This window comes from Onychostoma macrolepis, chromosome 24 (assembly GCF_012432095.1).
Source record: "Onychostoma macrolepis isolate SWU-2019 chromosome 24, ASM1243209v1, whole genome shotgun sequence".
NCBI lineage: Eukaryota > Metazoa > Chordata > Actinopteri > Cypriniformes > Cyprinidae > Onychostoma > Onychostoma macrolepis.
Window position 1 is genome coordinate 24,401,486 of NC_081178.1, and position 17,816 is coordinate 24,419,301.

A 17,816-nucleotide genomic window follows, 5' to 3' on the forward strand; every position below is an offset into this window, starting at 1 on the left:
CTCCAGCAGAGGATGAAGACTTCATCAGGCTCCATCATTTGGTGAAAATCAGTATCGCAGAAAATGTCGATTAGATGCAGTGTTGCTAATTTAGCTATTTTTTGTTTTTGTTTTTAAAAAGCACCTATAGCAATAAATTTTGCTATTTTAAAAATGTATTTGGCAACTTTTGAAAAGTGACTCAAATGATACAAAAGGCATGCATTTTTCCTCTTAACCACACAAAAAGAAGAAACTATTGAACAGCTGGTGGAGAATTGAGAGGTGCGTAGCAGTACACACGTCACATGTGAATCGTGTTGCTAGTTGCACTTGTTCAATAATAATTGTTCATTTATGATACACCTTAGTTGTTTGTTTGTACCTAGAATTGTTAATCAGTTAGGTACACGGTTGATCTTATTATCTCAAAAATGTGTAATTTAGAATACAGAAGTTGGCATTAGATGGAACTGGGCTTTTAAAGTTTGAATATACGCATTATTTTTTATTTATTTTTTTAATTACTGTTTAAGGCAGTTATTTAGCAATGCTACTTTTCTTTAATTCTTCTAAGTTTATGTCATGATGCGGGCCTCTGAGGAAAGTAATTTCTCCCAATTATGTTTTTAGGTTGCTTTGGACCCAGATGTTTTTTTTCTTGTGAATGTATACTGAAATTGAAAGACACTGCAACTTAACTTGTCATTTGGGTCAAACACAAGTTTCACTTCCCCATATTTTCTAACATGGCTTTATTGACATGACCTCAAAGACACTTCTTGATATTAAACAGCCCTTACCAAAAAGTAGTATACTTTAAGTTTAGTTTATGAAGTATACTTAAGTAAAGTTCAAGTATATTTTTAAGTATACTTCATGTAATACGTATAAAAATATCAGAGTACTAGTAATATGTACTAGTAAGTGTACTATTTCAATACTCCTTGGGACTAAATTGGCCCACTTTATAGTATATAAAAGTATACTTTTAAGCATACTTTAAGTATAACAGTAGTAAACTTTTGAGTACACAACAAGTTTACATCAATGTGTTTAGCTTGTACTACAACTATACTAAAAGTGAACTTATAGGTATGCTGATAGTTTACTAATTAAATACTTGTAGTAGCATTTTTAGTACACTTTGAAGTATGGTCTCAGTAAACTACTAGTTTAATACTGAAAGCATACTCGTATTTTGTTTTAAGTGAACTTTACGTCGTACTTTAAGTATACTACTATATCCCTAATTAGGTATTACTGTGTATATATTTTGTTATATGAATATCTGAACATACAAAACATCAAAAGAAAGAACAGAGTATCTGCTTGTAAACAAAAACATTTTATTCTAGCTTCATGCATTCTTTTTTAAACACCTGAATGTGGGTGAGTTTCATCAAAACGTAGATGGAGTCGATCAACACCCCAAAGCTTGACTGTCATTATTTTTCTAAGTATCAAGTATACTTACATTTCTGAGAAGTACATGAAAAGTAGACTAAAAGTATACTTTCCTATTTTAGTTTAAAGGAAGTATACTAATAGGACACTTGAATAAACTTCTTTTTCATAAGGGAGGACAAGATATTTTCATGAAACTTAACTCTGAAATAATGAGTTGTATTTTTATACTTTTCTAAGAACAGCATCTCACACACCCTGGCTTCTGAAAACTAGTTTAATGCCTCAGATGTGATCAGTTCAGAATGATTTGACATATTCAGATGAAATTCTCCCAGCTGTTGTTGTCTTTTTCATTTATTACTTCTTTATTTGTAGTGTTACAGGTTTGACATATACAGTCATGGCCAAAAATATTGGCACCCTTGGTAAATATGATCAAAGAAGGCTGTGAAAATTAATCTGCATTGTTAATCCTTTTGATCTTTTATTAAAAAAAATTCACAAAACTCTAACCTTTCATTGGATAATAAGAATTTAAAATGGGGGGAAATATCATTATGAAATAAATGTTTTTCTCAAATACACGTTGGACAGAATTATTGGCACCCCTAGAAATTCTTATGAGTAAAATATCTCTGAAGTATATTCCCATTCATATTCACAATTTTGAGCACTCCAGGGTGATTATGAACATGAAATTATCCAGCCATGGCTTCCTGTTTCACAGAAATATAAATAGGAGGGAAAACAAAGCCCAAATTCCCTTAATCATCCACCAAAGAATATATCTCTGATGTGCAGCAAAAGATAATTGAGCTTCACAAATTAGTGAAGTGGCTTTAAGAAAAGAGCTAGAGCAGTGAAAATTCCCATTTCCACCATCAGAGCAATAATTAAGAATTTCCAATCAACATAAAATGTTATGAAACTGTCTGGAAGAGGACGTGTGTCTATATCATCCTAATGCACAGTGAGAAGGAGAGTTTGAGCGGCTAAAGACTCTCCAATGACCACAGCTGGAGAATTGCAGAAAAAAAGTTGAGTCTCGGGGTCAGAAAACCTTAAAAAAATGGTCAAACAGCACCTACATCACCACATGTTGTTTGGGAGGGTTTCAAGAAAAATTCTCCTCGCTCATCCAAAAACAAACTCCAGCATATTCAGTTATGAGACACAACTGGAACTTCAAATGGGACTGGCTTCTGTGGTCAGATGAAACTAAAAAATGAGCTTTTTAGCAGCAAACACTCAAGATGGGTTTGGTGAACACAGGGATAAAAAGTACCCCATGTGTACAATGAAATATACTGCTGTGTTTTTGATGTTGTGGGCCTATATTTCTGCTGGAGGTCCTGGACATCTTGTTTAGACACACGGCATCATGGATTCTATCAAATACCAACAGATAAAAAAATCAAAAAGTGACCGACTCTGTTAGAAATCTTATAATGGGCCATGTTTGGATCTTCCAACCGGACAATAATCCAAACACAAACCTCAAAAACAACACAAGAATGGGTCACTGCGCACAAAACCAAGCTTCTGCTGGCCATTCCAGTCCTCTGACCTGAACCCTGTAGAACATGAGTGACCTGAAGAGAAGAAGCACCATCATGCACCCAAAGGGTCTGGAGTGATTGTGGATGAAGGAATGGTCTCTGATCTCTTGTGAACCTCATGAAATAAAAGACAATTGGAAATAACATATTACTCATAGTAGTCACTGTCATAGAACATATTTCATAGTTTTGTAGCGATATGCTTTATTAGTAAAAAGCACTGTAATTGTCTGAATGTTTGTCATGTTGTTGATGGTCTGAAATATGCTGCTGTCATCAAGAATCAGAAGCGAGGTCACAGATTTGTGTGTCAGACTGACCTGATCTTGGGATCATCTTGACTTGCTCTGGTTCCATGGAGGTGTTTTTCTTCAGTGGAAGAGGAAGTCCTGAGCCTATATTAATCAGAATGGGGCTCTTCATGAGCACATCTGCCTGGAGCTTCTCAGCAGACCATCTCCTCTTCTACAGAGAACGTGAGTTCAGCACTTCTAACGACTCTTTCTGAAATTTCTGAGCTTTGATTTCCGTTTTTAATACTTTGCTTTCAATTTTAACTCTGTAGTTTTTAACAGTTCTCTGCATAATTCTCTCACATTGATACACTGAAATAAAACTGTTGTGTGTTGGTCACAAATTAAGAACGCGTTTGCACAACTTTTTCATTTGTGGCCATCACTTACTAATTTGTTCCCTCATTTTAGTTCAATCAAAACGATTTACTAAAACAAGGGAGCAAATTAGTAAATTGTGGCAACGTGTAATTTGTTTATTTAGTTTACTTAATAAACTCATCAGTGATGTATGATGACTTGAGATTATTAAGCAATGCAATAATTGTATTTATCTTACATAAAGAGAAAAAAAAAGTTTGGGTTGAGTATTTTTTCTAAGAAATGAATTTTTATTCAGCACGGTGCATTAAATTAATCAAAAGGGGCAGTAAAGACGTTTATAATGTCACAGAAGATTTCTGTTTCAAATATTTCTATTCGCCCTGATATGAAAAACTGTGGCAATTTCCACAAAAAGATTGGGCAGCACCACAGTTTTCAACATTGCTAATAATCAGAAATGTTTCTTGAGCGGCAAATCAGCATATTAGAATGATTTCTGGAGGATCATGTGACACTGAAGACTGGAGCAATAATGCTGAAAATTCAGCTTTGATCACAGGAATAAATTACATTTTACAATATGTTTACATAGAAAACAGTTATTTTCAATTGTACAATTGTTTCACAGTATTGCTATTTTACTGTATTTTTGATCAAACAAATGCAGCCTCGGTGAGCAGAAGAGACCTCTTTCGAAAACGTAAAAAATCTTACGGAATCCAAACTTTTGAACAATGTTCTGAGTAACTGTGTCAGTGATGAGTCTGTGACAGGAAGGCTGCTGCTGCTGCTGGTACTGCATTGCTCAGTTGAGAATGATATTTCATCAGTGCTTTATGATTCTCACAGTTTCACTGAGAGTTTGGCTTTCCTAAAATAGTCTAACACCACATTGCATCATATCTTCCCACAGGGGCAGACAGAAAGAAATAGATAAAGTCTCGTTCATTCAGCGCACATGCACACACCTATCTCTCCTCTCCTCTGCAGCTGTCACAAATCTCCAGATGTATGTCTTAGGCATGCACCAAAGGTAAAGTCTCTGTATTTTAAAGTCTAACATTAACATTGATCTGTCCTCCAGGCAAACGTCAAGACATCTTGTGTACATCATGTTACGTCCAATCTATACCACTCAGTCTTGGGTATCCCAACGCGGCCGTATTACCTTTGCCAGCTCAAACTTAGAGGAGTTTAACCCACCTGAGTATGAGGCTTTGGAAGGCGTGACACCGAGAGCACCAAGTAAAGTTCTATTCATTCATATTCAGCTGAACTAAGCGTTTGAAAATGAACACATTTAGAAGTCAAAGTGTCATTTTTTCCTTAAATCACACCCAGAGTTTTGACACCACACCCTTAAAATGGCAAACCCAGCTAAGATGACAATATCGCACTGTTCTAAAATCTATTGAGCTGCCTATACAGACACCATTATATGCCTTTTTCTGACCCAAGATGGCGGACTGAGTGGAATGAAATGTCTGTTATAAATAGTGAGGCCATCCATCCGGTTTAGGACAGACATTCTGTTTTTTAACAGGGTTCCCACACTTCTTGAAAGTACTTGAATTTCAGACATATGGATTCAAGGCCTGGAAAGTACTTGAAAACAAGGTCCTTGAAAGTGCTTGAATTAAATTTGAGATCAATTTTGTTTATGGGGCTATTACAAAAATTGTCCTATATGTGCTGTCAAAGACAGAACAAAATGGCACTAATGATTGGGGTGGAGATGGGCTAGCGCGAAAAAAAGAAAGAAAAAAAAAACTACAGCTTAGAGCCCTGTGCGAGACAGTTTTCAAGCCCGCTCCTGCTGAATTTCTGACCATTACTTCCCGCTCCCGCAAACATTCTAATATTGTATATAATTTTAGCACATCAGAGAGCCGCTATCAATATTGTATTGTATCGGTATTGAAATCTCATTTGAATGATCAATGCTGAATGTTCACTTTCGATTTTGCAATCAGTCACACTCTATGTAAAGGAAGCACATCATTTAACCCCAACCTACACTGTAAAAAGTGAAAGTTGACTTAACTTAAAAAAAAAAAAAAAAAAAATACATTTCTTAAAAAAAAACCCCGTTGCCTTAAAATGATTAAGTACATAATAATTAAAAAAAAAAAAAAGTTAAGTGAACTTGACAATTCAATTAACTTATTTTTTCAATTATCATTTACTTAAAAATTTACAAAAAAAAGGCAACGGGTTTCCTCAATTTTTTTTAAGTTAAGTCAACTTATAACTTTTTACAGTGTACATACATATGCTGGGGTGTGAATTTGATCCGTCTCCCAGCGCAGACTAGAGCCGAATGCTCACTTGTTCTCCTTTTTAGATCATCACTCTTTTATACTTTATCCAATGGTATATTATTAATTAATCCATGGTCTGTCTGAATACTGGATTCTGATTGGTTGGCAGGTACACTGTAAAAAGTGATAAGTTGATTTAACTTAAAAAAAATTTGAGGAAACCCGTTGCCTTAAAATGATTAAGTAAATAATCTTTTTTTTTTTTTTTTTTAAGTTAAGTGAACTTGACGATTCAATTAACTTATTTTTTTAATTATCATTTACTTAAAAATTTTAAGGCAACGGGTTTCCTCAATTTTTTTAAGTTAAGTCAACTTATCACTTTTTACAGTGATGCAGTAAAACCGTTTTAATGCACAGGTAGTTCCAAGTCAGTTTAATCAATTAATCAATTCATTTTTAAATGAATCGCCTGAGTCATTGATTCAATGACCCATTCATAAGGAAGAATCACTTGCTTCATTTCTGATTGAATCAGCCATTAAATCAGATAAATGAATGAATGAAAGAATCAATCGATCTTGTTCCAACCTACTGTGGCTTTAGTTTCATTTTTAAAGTATTTTTTTTTTCTTTTTTTCCAACATTTCTATATTTCTATCTTCAGTATATTTTGTTTCTAAAACATTAATCTTATAACATTATACTTATACAGTTGTAAACTGTGTATGCGTACGTACATCTTTGAGCCACCTCTACAGCTCAAAGATGGATTTTGATTGGTAACAGTTCTATTATGTCTTATTATTCTAATTGCATTTATTGAATAAATTTAAACATTTAAATGAAAGCATACATTTACAGTAAAAGGGTTACAAAAGTTGCCTTCACAAAGGTTAAAAAATGCCTCTGGAAATCGATTTAAATATCACCCCTAATGGAAAAGTTTCTATCACTGTTTATGGGTTTGGGATTATTTTTTTAGTTTTTATCCTGGATTCACGGCATCCTGCAAAGTGTCCTCCTTTTAGGTGTTATATATGGCCACGCTGATCATAAATATACATTATATTTCATCCAGTTCTGTACATTTTTCAAATCAAAATAGTTCAGTCTCTTTAAAAATGGACAATACCTGATATTTGCATTTTATTATGTATATATTGCTATTAGCAATTTGTCATTGCTCAAGTCTTTTACACAAAATGTCAGAGACAGATAACTACTGCCAAACTTAAAAGGTTGTAGATGCTCATCCATTATCATTAGCATGATTAGACGATAAGGAAGCCTTTAACACCACTCAATGTTTTAATATGTTTTTTTTTTTTTTTTTAATTGCTCTGAAACTGCAAGAATGTTTGTATTCAACAGATCATGTAAGTTGTTTGTCTTTTTTTTCCCAGCAACACAAGCTCTCTCAGTACTGAATGTTGATATGCGTGTGACGGACAACAAGAAAGCGCACAACACCAGCAAGTACAAGAACACCTGCCTCATTGTGCGCAGGAATAAAGAGTTCATCATCAACATCAGGTATAGCCGACCCTTCAATAACCAGCAGGACAACGTCCAGATCGAGTTCATGATTGGTGAGCAGATCTTTCAAAACAACTAATTTACATTTACATTACATTTAATCAATTTTGAGCAGACGCTTTTATCCAAATTGACTTACAAATGATAACAATCAAAACAATCAAACCAACAAAAGAGCAACAATATTTAAATGCTGTGACTGTAGAAGTCCTGGGTAGTCTAACGCAGTACATGTAATTTTCTTTTTTAAGAATTTTATGATAAATAAAAAGAAAACGTAGATAAAATTGAAATTTTTTATAATAGATAAAAAGAAAACAAGGGTAACATTTTGTTTTAGGGTCTCTTAACTAGTTGCTTATTAGCATGCATATTACTAGAATATAAGCCATTTATTAGTAGTAATTAAGCACATTTAATGCCTTATTCTACATGACCTTATTCTACATCCCTAATTCTACCCAATACCTAAACTTAACAACTACCGCACTAACTATTAATAAGCAGCAAATTAGTAATGTATTGAGGGAAAAGTCGTATTTAATAGTGAATAAGTGTTCGCTATTCTAAAGTGTTACCAAAGAAGAAAAGTAGACAGAAAATAAATAATATAGACTACTAGAGTGTGCAGAAGTTGGAGGGTCAAGTGTTTTTTGGGGTGACAGTCTTAAACCACTTCATCATTTATTTCTGTAACATTAGGCAGTTTTGATTTATCCTGTGTAATGATCGCATTATTTTACGTATGCATCTGCTTACACACGTGATTGCTTATTTCTACTTCTTCTTTGCTGTGTTTCGATCCAGACAATAAGTACCTGAGACTCGAACCCGTGACCTTCGGGTTACAAGTCCGACTCTCTATCCATTAGGCCACGACTGCCCTTAAAAGAGCCCCGAAGCAGGCTCGTCTGGGATGAACGAAGGTCTGATGGGTTTGGAATGACATGAGGAAGTAATTAATGACAGAATTTTCATTTTTGGGTGAACTATCCCTTTAATGGAAAAGTTAATTTCTGACCCCGTTTTGAACCCCAGTGACTTTTATTGTATGAGCAAGACTTTTCTTCAGCTGCTTCAGACATACAAAATATCATCTTTTGTGTTTGACATTGGAAAGAAAGTCGTACGAGTTTGGAATGAGAAAACGATGACAGAATGTTCATTTAATAGGCATACATCTGTCCTCACAGGCAGTTCACCTGATGAAAACAAGGGTACCTACATCACTGTGTCCATTGGAAGAGAGAAACGTGACAGGCGCTGGAAGAGTCGCATGATTGGCATGCAAGGCAATGATGTGGCAGTGGGCATAACACCTGACGCCAACTGCATCATTGGCCGCTTCCGCACCTTTGTAACAGTGATAACTGATATGGGAAAACAGCGCACTCCAAGTAACCCCAAAACTGATTTCTATGTGTTGTTCAATCCTTGGGACCCCGGTGAGTACAAGTATAACACTTTGTATTACGTACAAACATCGCAACAAACCTTATGATTTTCATAGATCATAATGCATGTATCTCATATACTGTATGTTGCCACATAGCGGATCCAGTGTATGTGTCCAGAGATAACGATAGACAGGAGTATGTGATGAATGATGTGGGGATCATCTACAATGGAGAATTCAACAACGTAACCTCCCGTTCATGGAACTACGGCCAGGTTGGCAGTTTTCTGGAGATGTTTCTTCACGAAGAAAACATATGTTCTAACCTGATACCTTAATTAACATTTTATATGGTTTCCTGTAGTTTGAACAAGGGGTTCTGGATGCCTGTCTTTTGGTTCTGGATGCTGGGAAAGTTCCTCTGATGTACCGTGGAAATGCCATTGAATTAGTTCGGCAGGGATCAGCCCTGGTAAGATTTCATATTTTGTTGTATGAATATCTAAACATGCAACATGTCAAAAGAAAGAATTGAGCCTCTGTTTTTATACAAAAACAAAACAAATACATGCTTCATGCATTCTTTTTTTTTTAATCAACACTTGAACGTGGGCAAGTTTCAAAGAAATAGCAACATTTTTTTTTTTACAAAAAGCTGAGAAAATTGCATTTTTGTCAAACACGTCATCCACATCAGATTCAGATCGATGAGCAAAACTTGAGTAAAAGTACAGATACCTTATTTTACTCTTTAAGATGTGAGATCTATGAATCGCGAATGCTCTTGAACTTGCACGCAACTGAATGGTTTCAGCTCTCTGCCTTGTAAACGACTCCTAATTAATGTCATTAACATATAAAATATCACCAATCATCATAATTTAGAACAGCGAGCTGCAAGAACAGCTTACGTTTTCAAAAACCTGCAGTACTCCGACAAGAAAAAGTGCGTACGTCTGCTCAGACGGTGAGCGTGATTTCACCAAGTACAACATGTTCCTGGATCAACATCTTTGTTGATCCTGGAACGTCATTCCAATCAACCAATCAGAATTGAGGGATAACTTTTCAGGAAATATAAGTTTTAGGCTTATGATCAGGGTTAGGTGCTTTGACACCCTTGTTAATCAGCTATCATTTCTCACTGATTTTAGGAATAAATTATGGGTAGGATTAGGTTTAGGGGTAGGGATTGGGTTAAGTCTATATTTTTGGACAATAATGTTGATCCAGGATCAACAAAAGATGTTGATCCAGGAACATGTCTTACTTGGCAAAATCACGGCGACCCTGCTCAGATCCTGACGTGACGCTAAGCATTTTTCCATGTCAAAGAGTGTTTTTACAAATATGAGTGCTGGCGTGGATTTAAGCGTATGCACACACTACGATCAAATCTGAGCATCCACATGCTTTATAAATGAGGCCCCTGGTGCCGTGTAAAATGTAACACATAATTGCATTACTCATTCCAAATGTATTGGAGTAAAGAGTATGTATACTTAAATACTTATAAATGTTGCTAATATCTTTGATGCTCAGTAAAACTACAAAGTACCCAAAAAGATATGCAAGTACAGTAGCTAATTACATATGCTATAATACTTCACACCACTGATCGCTTCCATCAACACCAAAGCTTGTCCAGTCATAAACCATTCCAGGGTCAACATTTCATTCTAGCGTTAGGCAAGTTTGATTAATGCAAGAGCTGTTTAATGTTTGATCACGTTATTTTACATATGCATATGCTATTGCTTGTTTCTGCTGCTTCTTCACCATATTTTAATCCAGACATTCAGTACATTAAGTAATCAGAAAATGTGTAATAGCACCACCTACTGTGTAACAGTGAGAACACAGAAAGCTGGAAAATTCCATCAGTGGTGGGGAAAGAGCAGCTGGAGGTTTGATGTAAATGTCGAAACTACTCTTTTATATAAAATTGAAAAAAAAAAAAAAAAAAGCATGGCAATCACCAACTATCAAGTTGAGTTGCATTTTTGCTGGAATTATAAAAAATAATGCATACACTATAACTAATAAGTTTATAGACCAATTGTACAATTTTCTCTTTGGTTTCCTCCTACAATATATATATATATATATATATTTTTTTTTTTTTACTTTCTGACGTAATTCCAGCTGGTCTTAAATAAATTCACATAGCATATATATGTAGGCTTTTTGGTGGTATATTTTCAGATAAACGCCCAAAACGACAATGGTGTCCTGGTTGGAAAGTGGAGTGGTGATTACTCCATTGGCACGGCACCCACTGCCTGGACAGGAAGTCCTGAAATCCTGCTCAAATATGCCAGAGACGGCTGTGTGCCTGTGTGCTTTGCTCAGTGCTGGGTGTTTGCCGGTGTGCTGAACACTTGTGAGTTAGCAACGGCACATTCATTATTGGTTCTGAAATTGAGGTTATTAAAAGGATATTGAAATTCAGGTTGCTAAAAGGACTTTGGCATAACCATTGCACTGTAATGATCCCACTCAGTTTTGCGTTGTCTCGGGATCCCCACACGAGTCGTCACCAATTACGTCTCTGCTCACGACAACACGGGCAACCTGAAGACAGACATTATAGTGGACGTAGATGGGAGAATGAGCAGAAGAGAAACGAGAGATTCAATCTGGTGAGATACACAAAGCATACACAGTCTGAAAGCTGATGATGGTTAAATGTTGTATAGTGACAATAACACTGTGTTTCACAGGAACTACCACAGCTGGAATGAGGTGTACATGAGGAGACCTGATCTGCCTGAAAAATACTCTGGCTGGCAGGTGGTCGACAGCACCCCTCAGGAGACCAGTGAAGGTATTATCCTCCACATCTTCTATTTACACTGGCCTTCCTCTAAAGTTAACTGGTAAGGTTAGGAGACACTATCTATGAATTATGGAAGCCATTTCCACCACTGAATTTAAAAAACAAGGTAATTGTGACTCTTTATTCTGACTTTCTTCTCAGAAATGTGAGATATAAACTCGCAACTGCAAATTACAATCAGAATTGTAGGATTTAAACTGGCAATTCTTCTGACTTTTCTCAAAATTTTCTCTGACTTTTTTTAGTGCAATTGTGAGTTCTTCTCTCTTTACTTCTTTTCTCAGAGCTTTTCTTACAGAAACTCACAATTGCGAGAAAAAAGTCAGAATTGTGAGTTATCCCCCAAATTGCGGGATATAGACTTTTCTTTCAGTTGTGAGTTTATATCTCACAATTCTGACTCTCTCAGTGAGTTATAAAGTCCGATGAGGGAAAACGTTTTTATATCTAAAAGAGTGTACCTCGCAATTGCGTGTTGTAAATTCAGAATCGGGAGATATAACCTTGCAATTTCGCATTATAGTCAGAATTGTGGGAAATAAACAAGCAATTCTCACTTTTTTCTTGCAATTGCGAGTTTATATCTCACAATTCTGATACAATTCTTTCTCGCAATTCGGATTTTTTTTCTCACAATTGGGATACTGACTTTTTTCTTGCAATTCTGGCTTCTTTTCTCAGAGCTGTGAGAAATAAACTCACAATTGTGAGCTATAAACTTATAAAGGTTTTCATTTTTTATTCATCATTTTAATACATTTTTGTTGCAAGAAAATAAATGCAAAAAAAAACACAAAAAAAAACATGGTTTTAAAATGAATTTAGGTGTGTCACAAATTGGGGTAACGGGGATGAAAAAAGAAAAGAAAAAAAGTGACCAAACAGCAAATATTTATATTTGGCCAAACAATATTTTTCAGACTTAACTAATACTTTAAAAATGAGGAAAAATCTGTCTTTCAAGCCCTGTTTTGTACCCTGTTCATGGAAAGCACCAAAAGCTTGAAATAGTATGCTAGACTTTTAAAGGCCTACATTTAGACCCTCCATCTGCTTGGAGATTTGAGGGATGTCTGAGGTTTGGGGTTTTGGCATCTGCTCTGACCTTATGCATTTGAAACACAGTGTAACCTATAAATGTGGATCTTTTATAATATTGTACTGGTGGTACAATTGTTCAGTACCTTGACATTATAAGATGGTAGTTCTATTCCATTTGCATAAATGAAACGCTTTAAAAATGATTTCCCTCTCTCTTTCAGGACTTTATCGATGTGGCCCAACGTCTGTCAATGCTGTTAAAGATGGAGAGCTCAGCTATCCATTTGATGCAAGGTTTGTCTTTGCGGAGGTAAGAAACTTGTCAATTTTCTTTGATGTTTACTTACCACTTCTTTAGTTTACAAGATCTTAAAATATCAGCAGCAAAATGCATTTAAAAAATGGGAAAACTCTTTCTTCTGTCTCCAGCTGAACAGTGATGTGGTTTACCATCAGTCTGATAAGTACGGAAACACAAATATCAGCTATGTGGACACCACGCATGTTGGAAAGCTCATTGTCACCAAAAGCGTAAACAGTAACAACTATGAGGACATCACTTCTACCTATAAATACCCAGAAGGTAAGCTTCATTTGGTCCAAAAACACCTGGGCATGGGTGATCACACATTCCCTATCCCCTTCCCTGCCATCCTTCAACCTTCATCCTGACTCCAGGTAGTGACAAGGATAGGCAGGCCATGCAGATGGCAGTGCGCCGTGGCGTTCCTTCCAGGGATTACACGCATCTCGATGAAACAGGTGTGGAGATCGAGCTCCAGGTCGGCAACATCAAAATGGGTGAAAACTTCCAGCTGACATTATACATTAAGAACCAGGACAGCCAAATGTGCACCCTCAGTTTCACCATCACTGGCTGTGTGGCATACTACACAGGCGTCACCAGCTCAACCTTTATGCTTGACAACAAAACTGCAACATTGGATGCCTGGCAAAGTGAGTCTGACTTTACAAGTTTTTTGTAAGTTTAGGGCACATGCATTTAAGATCACTTAGCTTAATTTCTGAAAATCATTTTACAGCCACGGAAGTGATGATCGATGTCAAAGCTTCAGAGTACATGCCCTACCTGGTGGAACAGTCCAACTTGCTCTTTTTGGTGTTTGGACGCGTTCAGGAAACTAGCGCGGGCGTTATGGCAATGAAAGTTGTCGCCCTCCGTCCTCCTGAACTCACAATTACGGTATACATCCTCCTTTGCGAGTCACAGAGGAACATGTGTGATGCATTTGATCTTTAATGTTGGTTAACAGTCATTATAAACAATCCACAGGTGACTGGAACACCCCAGGTCGGCAAGGATTTCATGGTCACCGTGTCGTTCCAAAATCCCTTTAACTTCATCCTGAAAAACGTTCAGCTGCGCCTAGAAAGCCCTGGTCTGATTTCAACCAAAGTGAAAACATACGAGTAAGATGGAATAACCTCTCTGTCATATTTATTTTCAGTTCCTCAGATTTTCATTGTCAGCAAGTGAATAGATGACTAAACACACAATAAAACACTCAACAGAATAAGACTACAACACTGTAAAAAAAAATCTTGTTGAGAAAATGTAAAAGTTTAAGGCAACCAGCTTCAGCAGATCTTGTTGTTTTCAGTTTGTACAAAAACATTGAGAAACTCAAAAAACTTTTAAGTTTTCTCAACTTTAGGTGAACGGTGAAACGGTGACACTGTTCGCCGAGTCATTTCAAAGAAATAGAGCACATTCTTGGAGATTTTTGTGTTACAGAGCACTGACATATGATTTGATAATACGTTTGGTAACTTTTTTTTTTTCTTAGCAGATGTGGTGATATTCTACAAACATTGTTTTATTATTTTTATATATTGTTTTGTTGCCAGCATAGTGTGTAAATCAAGGGTCATATTCACAAAACATCTTAAGGCTAAAAGTATCTCCTAAATTGCAGATTTAGGAGAAACTCTTAAAAATAATGAGTGCGTCTAAGCCCCAACTTCAGGACTCGTACATTTTTGTTCTAAGAGTATTTTACAAAGCGTTTTAGCACTAAAATCAGCTCCTAAATCTGTGATAAGTTAGGGGTAGTGAAGAGGACTCCTAAGTCACTAAACCCAAATCACAAACAATCCTAAAATGGCTGTTGTTGGCAATCTGACTCAGAACGTAAAGATTTTCATAAACATTTCATGATAATTTCCCTTTATTTATTATGTCCTTATTTCATGTACAAGTTGGGCAAGAGTTAACAGCTGTTCATGAGTCCATTTTGGTTTTCTTTTATGTTTGCACGTCTTACTATTCTTTATATATGACATTAGCCTACATTTTTAAAAAAACGTCTTTTTTGAAGTATGGCAACATTTTTATTTTAAATTCTTTACTTGAATAGCGTAGCAACATTTTTTTTTTTAAATTTATGTTTTATCTTTTTTGAATATGGTAACATTTTTATTTTCCTCTTAGCTTAAGATTTCTACTCATTCCTTGATAAAAGTTGGTCTCAGCAGCTTTGTGAAAAGGTTTTAAGAGGAAAATCTTACTTAAGAACTTTTACTGCTCTTAGTGGTAAGAAAAATGTTTTGTGCTTATGGCCCATGATCAGTTTGCTTTTAACTGTTAGTTTTGAAGTGAAGTACTGACATACAGTATTTTTGATGCATATACAACTATATTCATTTCCATTTGCAGTCAGATCGCACCTGGGGGCACACTGCAATATAAAGACACGATCACCCCTGAGTCTGCTGGGACGAAGGTGCTGATAGCGTGTCTGGACTGCGTTGCAGTGAGGCAGGTCACCAGTGAGCTGGAAATCTTTGTGCAGTAATGGATAACGGAGTTCCACGAGGGAACCAGAGAGAAAAGAGAGAAAAAGGGTTTCCATTACCATTTTGCTGAATTGCTTTGCTTTCTTCACAAATATTATTGAAATACAAGCTAGTGTTAATTTTTTTTTTCTTTACACCCACGCCTTCCAACACTGAGTTGTTAAAAACACAGAGTGTTTTCAACATTTTTACCAAAAAGTTTTCATTTGTAAACTCATTTAACTCTACAAAATACACACAATCAAACATTAAGTGCCGATACAGCATGCACAGTCACTCTCAACCTGTCTGGGATACATTCTGATTAGCAAAGTGCGGATGCAAGAAATCATGCAGTTATCAGGATAAGTTGTAAATTGGGACTGGGAGGAAGAGTGGAAAAAGCAGGAGAATGTTGGCAGGTATGCACTTGAAGGATAATGTTTTTGTGGGTGTGCAAAATGTTCAATGCTCACAGAAAAATATGACCTACATAAACCAGAAACAGCAATGTGAGAAGTGCATGTTGTGTACTCATACACACAGAAGTCTGAATGTATGACAAACTTAAATCTATGAAATAACAAAGGTCTATTAAAATTTAAGAAGTGAATGTAAAAGATTTTCTGAAATTACACATAAATCTAAATGACATGACTGTTGTTTTGGTTGGGTGCCTTAATTAAAATGTATTAAACATGTATTAATTAACTGTATTAATCGGAGTGTATTAATCAGAATATGTTGCATATTTTATCTGCTAAAATGCCACTGACCGTGTTTTACTAATATAAACTAACAATAAAACTTCAGAATGAAAGCAATTTTGATTATTTTATTTGTTATACTGCAAATCCTCATTAAGATATCAACACCACCTGCAAAAACAAATCTACTAATCTTGCTCATGAAATGCCATTCGCAACCCATTTTACTTCTATGCATTTTTCAGTGTAATGAAATATTCAATGTTAAAAACTAGAGCGGGACTTTATATACTAATTAACAGTTTTTCATGCATTCCTTATGAATCGAACCCCTGATCATGGAGTTGCTAGCACTCACGCACGTGAACGACCACCGGTTTGCCTCCGATTACGTGCATTTATCGGCGAATGAAAAATCGGGGATAAAATCGTGAAAATTCGTGAAAAAAAACCCGGCAAGAAATCCTGAAGTTGGTTGGAGGGATGGGGTTGATGAGACGATTTAATATCATCCGAGAAGATTTAATAATGTTCGTTTTAAAGACAATCATGCGCTTTCCAATATTTTGCCTATAACACTGGGCCTGTTTTCGGGAAAGGCCGAAGGATTTTGGCAGCGAAACGATTGAAAACGCAGCTACTCACCGACCCCATGTAAAAGTGGGCAGTCCTTTAAACATTTGATTGCTTAAATAACTAGTCCACATAATGTCAGTCGAAATGGAAAGTTGTTTTTGAAGTTATCTCATAAAATATTATGAAGACGAGCAATTTTCATTTCAGGAATAGCATGCAACAAGTCCAAAAACAGCTAACTGTCCATCTTCCCTGCTAAAAAACAAACAAACAATAGAAATAGCCCAATAGAAACCATCACAGAAATTCCAATGGTTTCCATTAAAATACCATTATAAACCATTAGCTTTTTCCAGTAAAACCATTACAAAATTCCTTTTTGTAGTGTGTTTTGGGCATTTTTCCAATAGGATTTAACATCCCACCAATAGAATCCATCACATACCAGTACACACCATTATAGTTTCCATTAAAACCAATACAATTCCCATAATAACCATTGAAACCATTACATTTTCTATTGTGTTTTGGGCAGGGTTCTATTGTTTTTTTCAGCAGGGTTAATGTAGCCTGACTTTAATCTGCATCAATGAGCTTCGTTTCATCATACTAATAAAGCACAGAATCATTTCATTGCACTTCATTCTTGTCATTCGAATGCAGACAGAATCTGCTTCGCCTATTTTCACAAAAGAAAGGAAAACTCTGCTGACGCAATTGGTGCCTTACCTCATTCACACTCCACTCCCTCCATATTAATGAAACATGGTTTAGACAGCCTCCACTGCATCAGTGCTGCTGGAATACCCCCTTCTCTCTCCCCTGCTTTCCCTAAGCCCTCCCCGCGCCCACCTGAATGAGTCACCACGGAAAACCTCTCAAGCTATACGGAGTAATTGGGTAACACTGGGACAAACACATTAAACAGGGATTCCCTATGCTGTCGAAATGACAGTTCGTTTAACTCTGTTCACTCAGGATTTTTAGATATTCCGCCAAGACTGGCTGTGTAATATTATTTGTATCAGCCAAAAAATATTTGCTTTTCTAATCAAAGAGATCACATAACCTAGATATATTATACTTTTTGTTGCAC

At 36.0% G+C, this 17,816-nt stretch overlaps 1 protein-coding gene across 1 annotated transcript; it reads left to right on the forward strand.

Moving 5' to 3' along the window:
* Positions 1-3,390: 3,390 nt before the first annotated feature.
* LOC131533578 (coagulation factor XIII A chain-like) lies at positions 3,391-16,261 on the forward strand. The gene is made up of 15 exons (XM_058765925.1): positions 3,391-3,424; positions 4,650-4,810; positions 7,233-7,418; positions 8,559-8,810; positions 8,918-9,036; positions 9,126-9,233; positions 10,967-11,144; positions 11,265-11,403; positions 11,485-11,588; positions 12,863-12,951; positions 13,071-13,224; positions 13,320-13,598; positions 13,685-13,845; positions 13,936-14,072; positions 15,319-16,261. The coding sequence occupies exons 2-15, from the start codon at positions 4,678-4,680 to the stop codon at positions 15,455-15,457; spliced, it is 2,178 nt and encodes a 725-aa protein (XP_058621908.1). The 5' UTR covers positions 3,391-3,424; positions 4,650-4,677; the 3' UTR covers positions 15,458-16,261.
* The last annotated feature ends 1,555 nt before the right edge of the window (positions 16,262-17,816 follow it).

Bases quoted from the DNA above. Each gene is read 5' to 3' on its own strand.
- LOC131533578 (XM_058765925.1), top strand. From the start codon at position 4,678: ATGTTACGTCCAATCTATACCACTCAGTCTTGGGTATCCCAACGCGGC. The intron at 8,811-8,917 runs GTGAGTACAAGT...GTTGCCACATAG, and splicing joins GTTCAATCCTTGGGACCCCG to CGGATCCAGTGTATGTGTCC. The intron at 13,599-13,684 runs GTGAGTCTGACT...ATCATTTTACAG, and splicing joins AACATTGGATGCCTGGCAAA to CCACGGAAGTGATGATCGAT.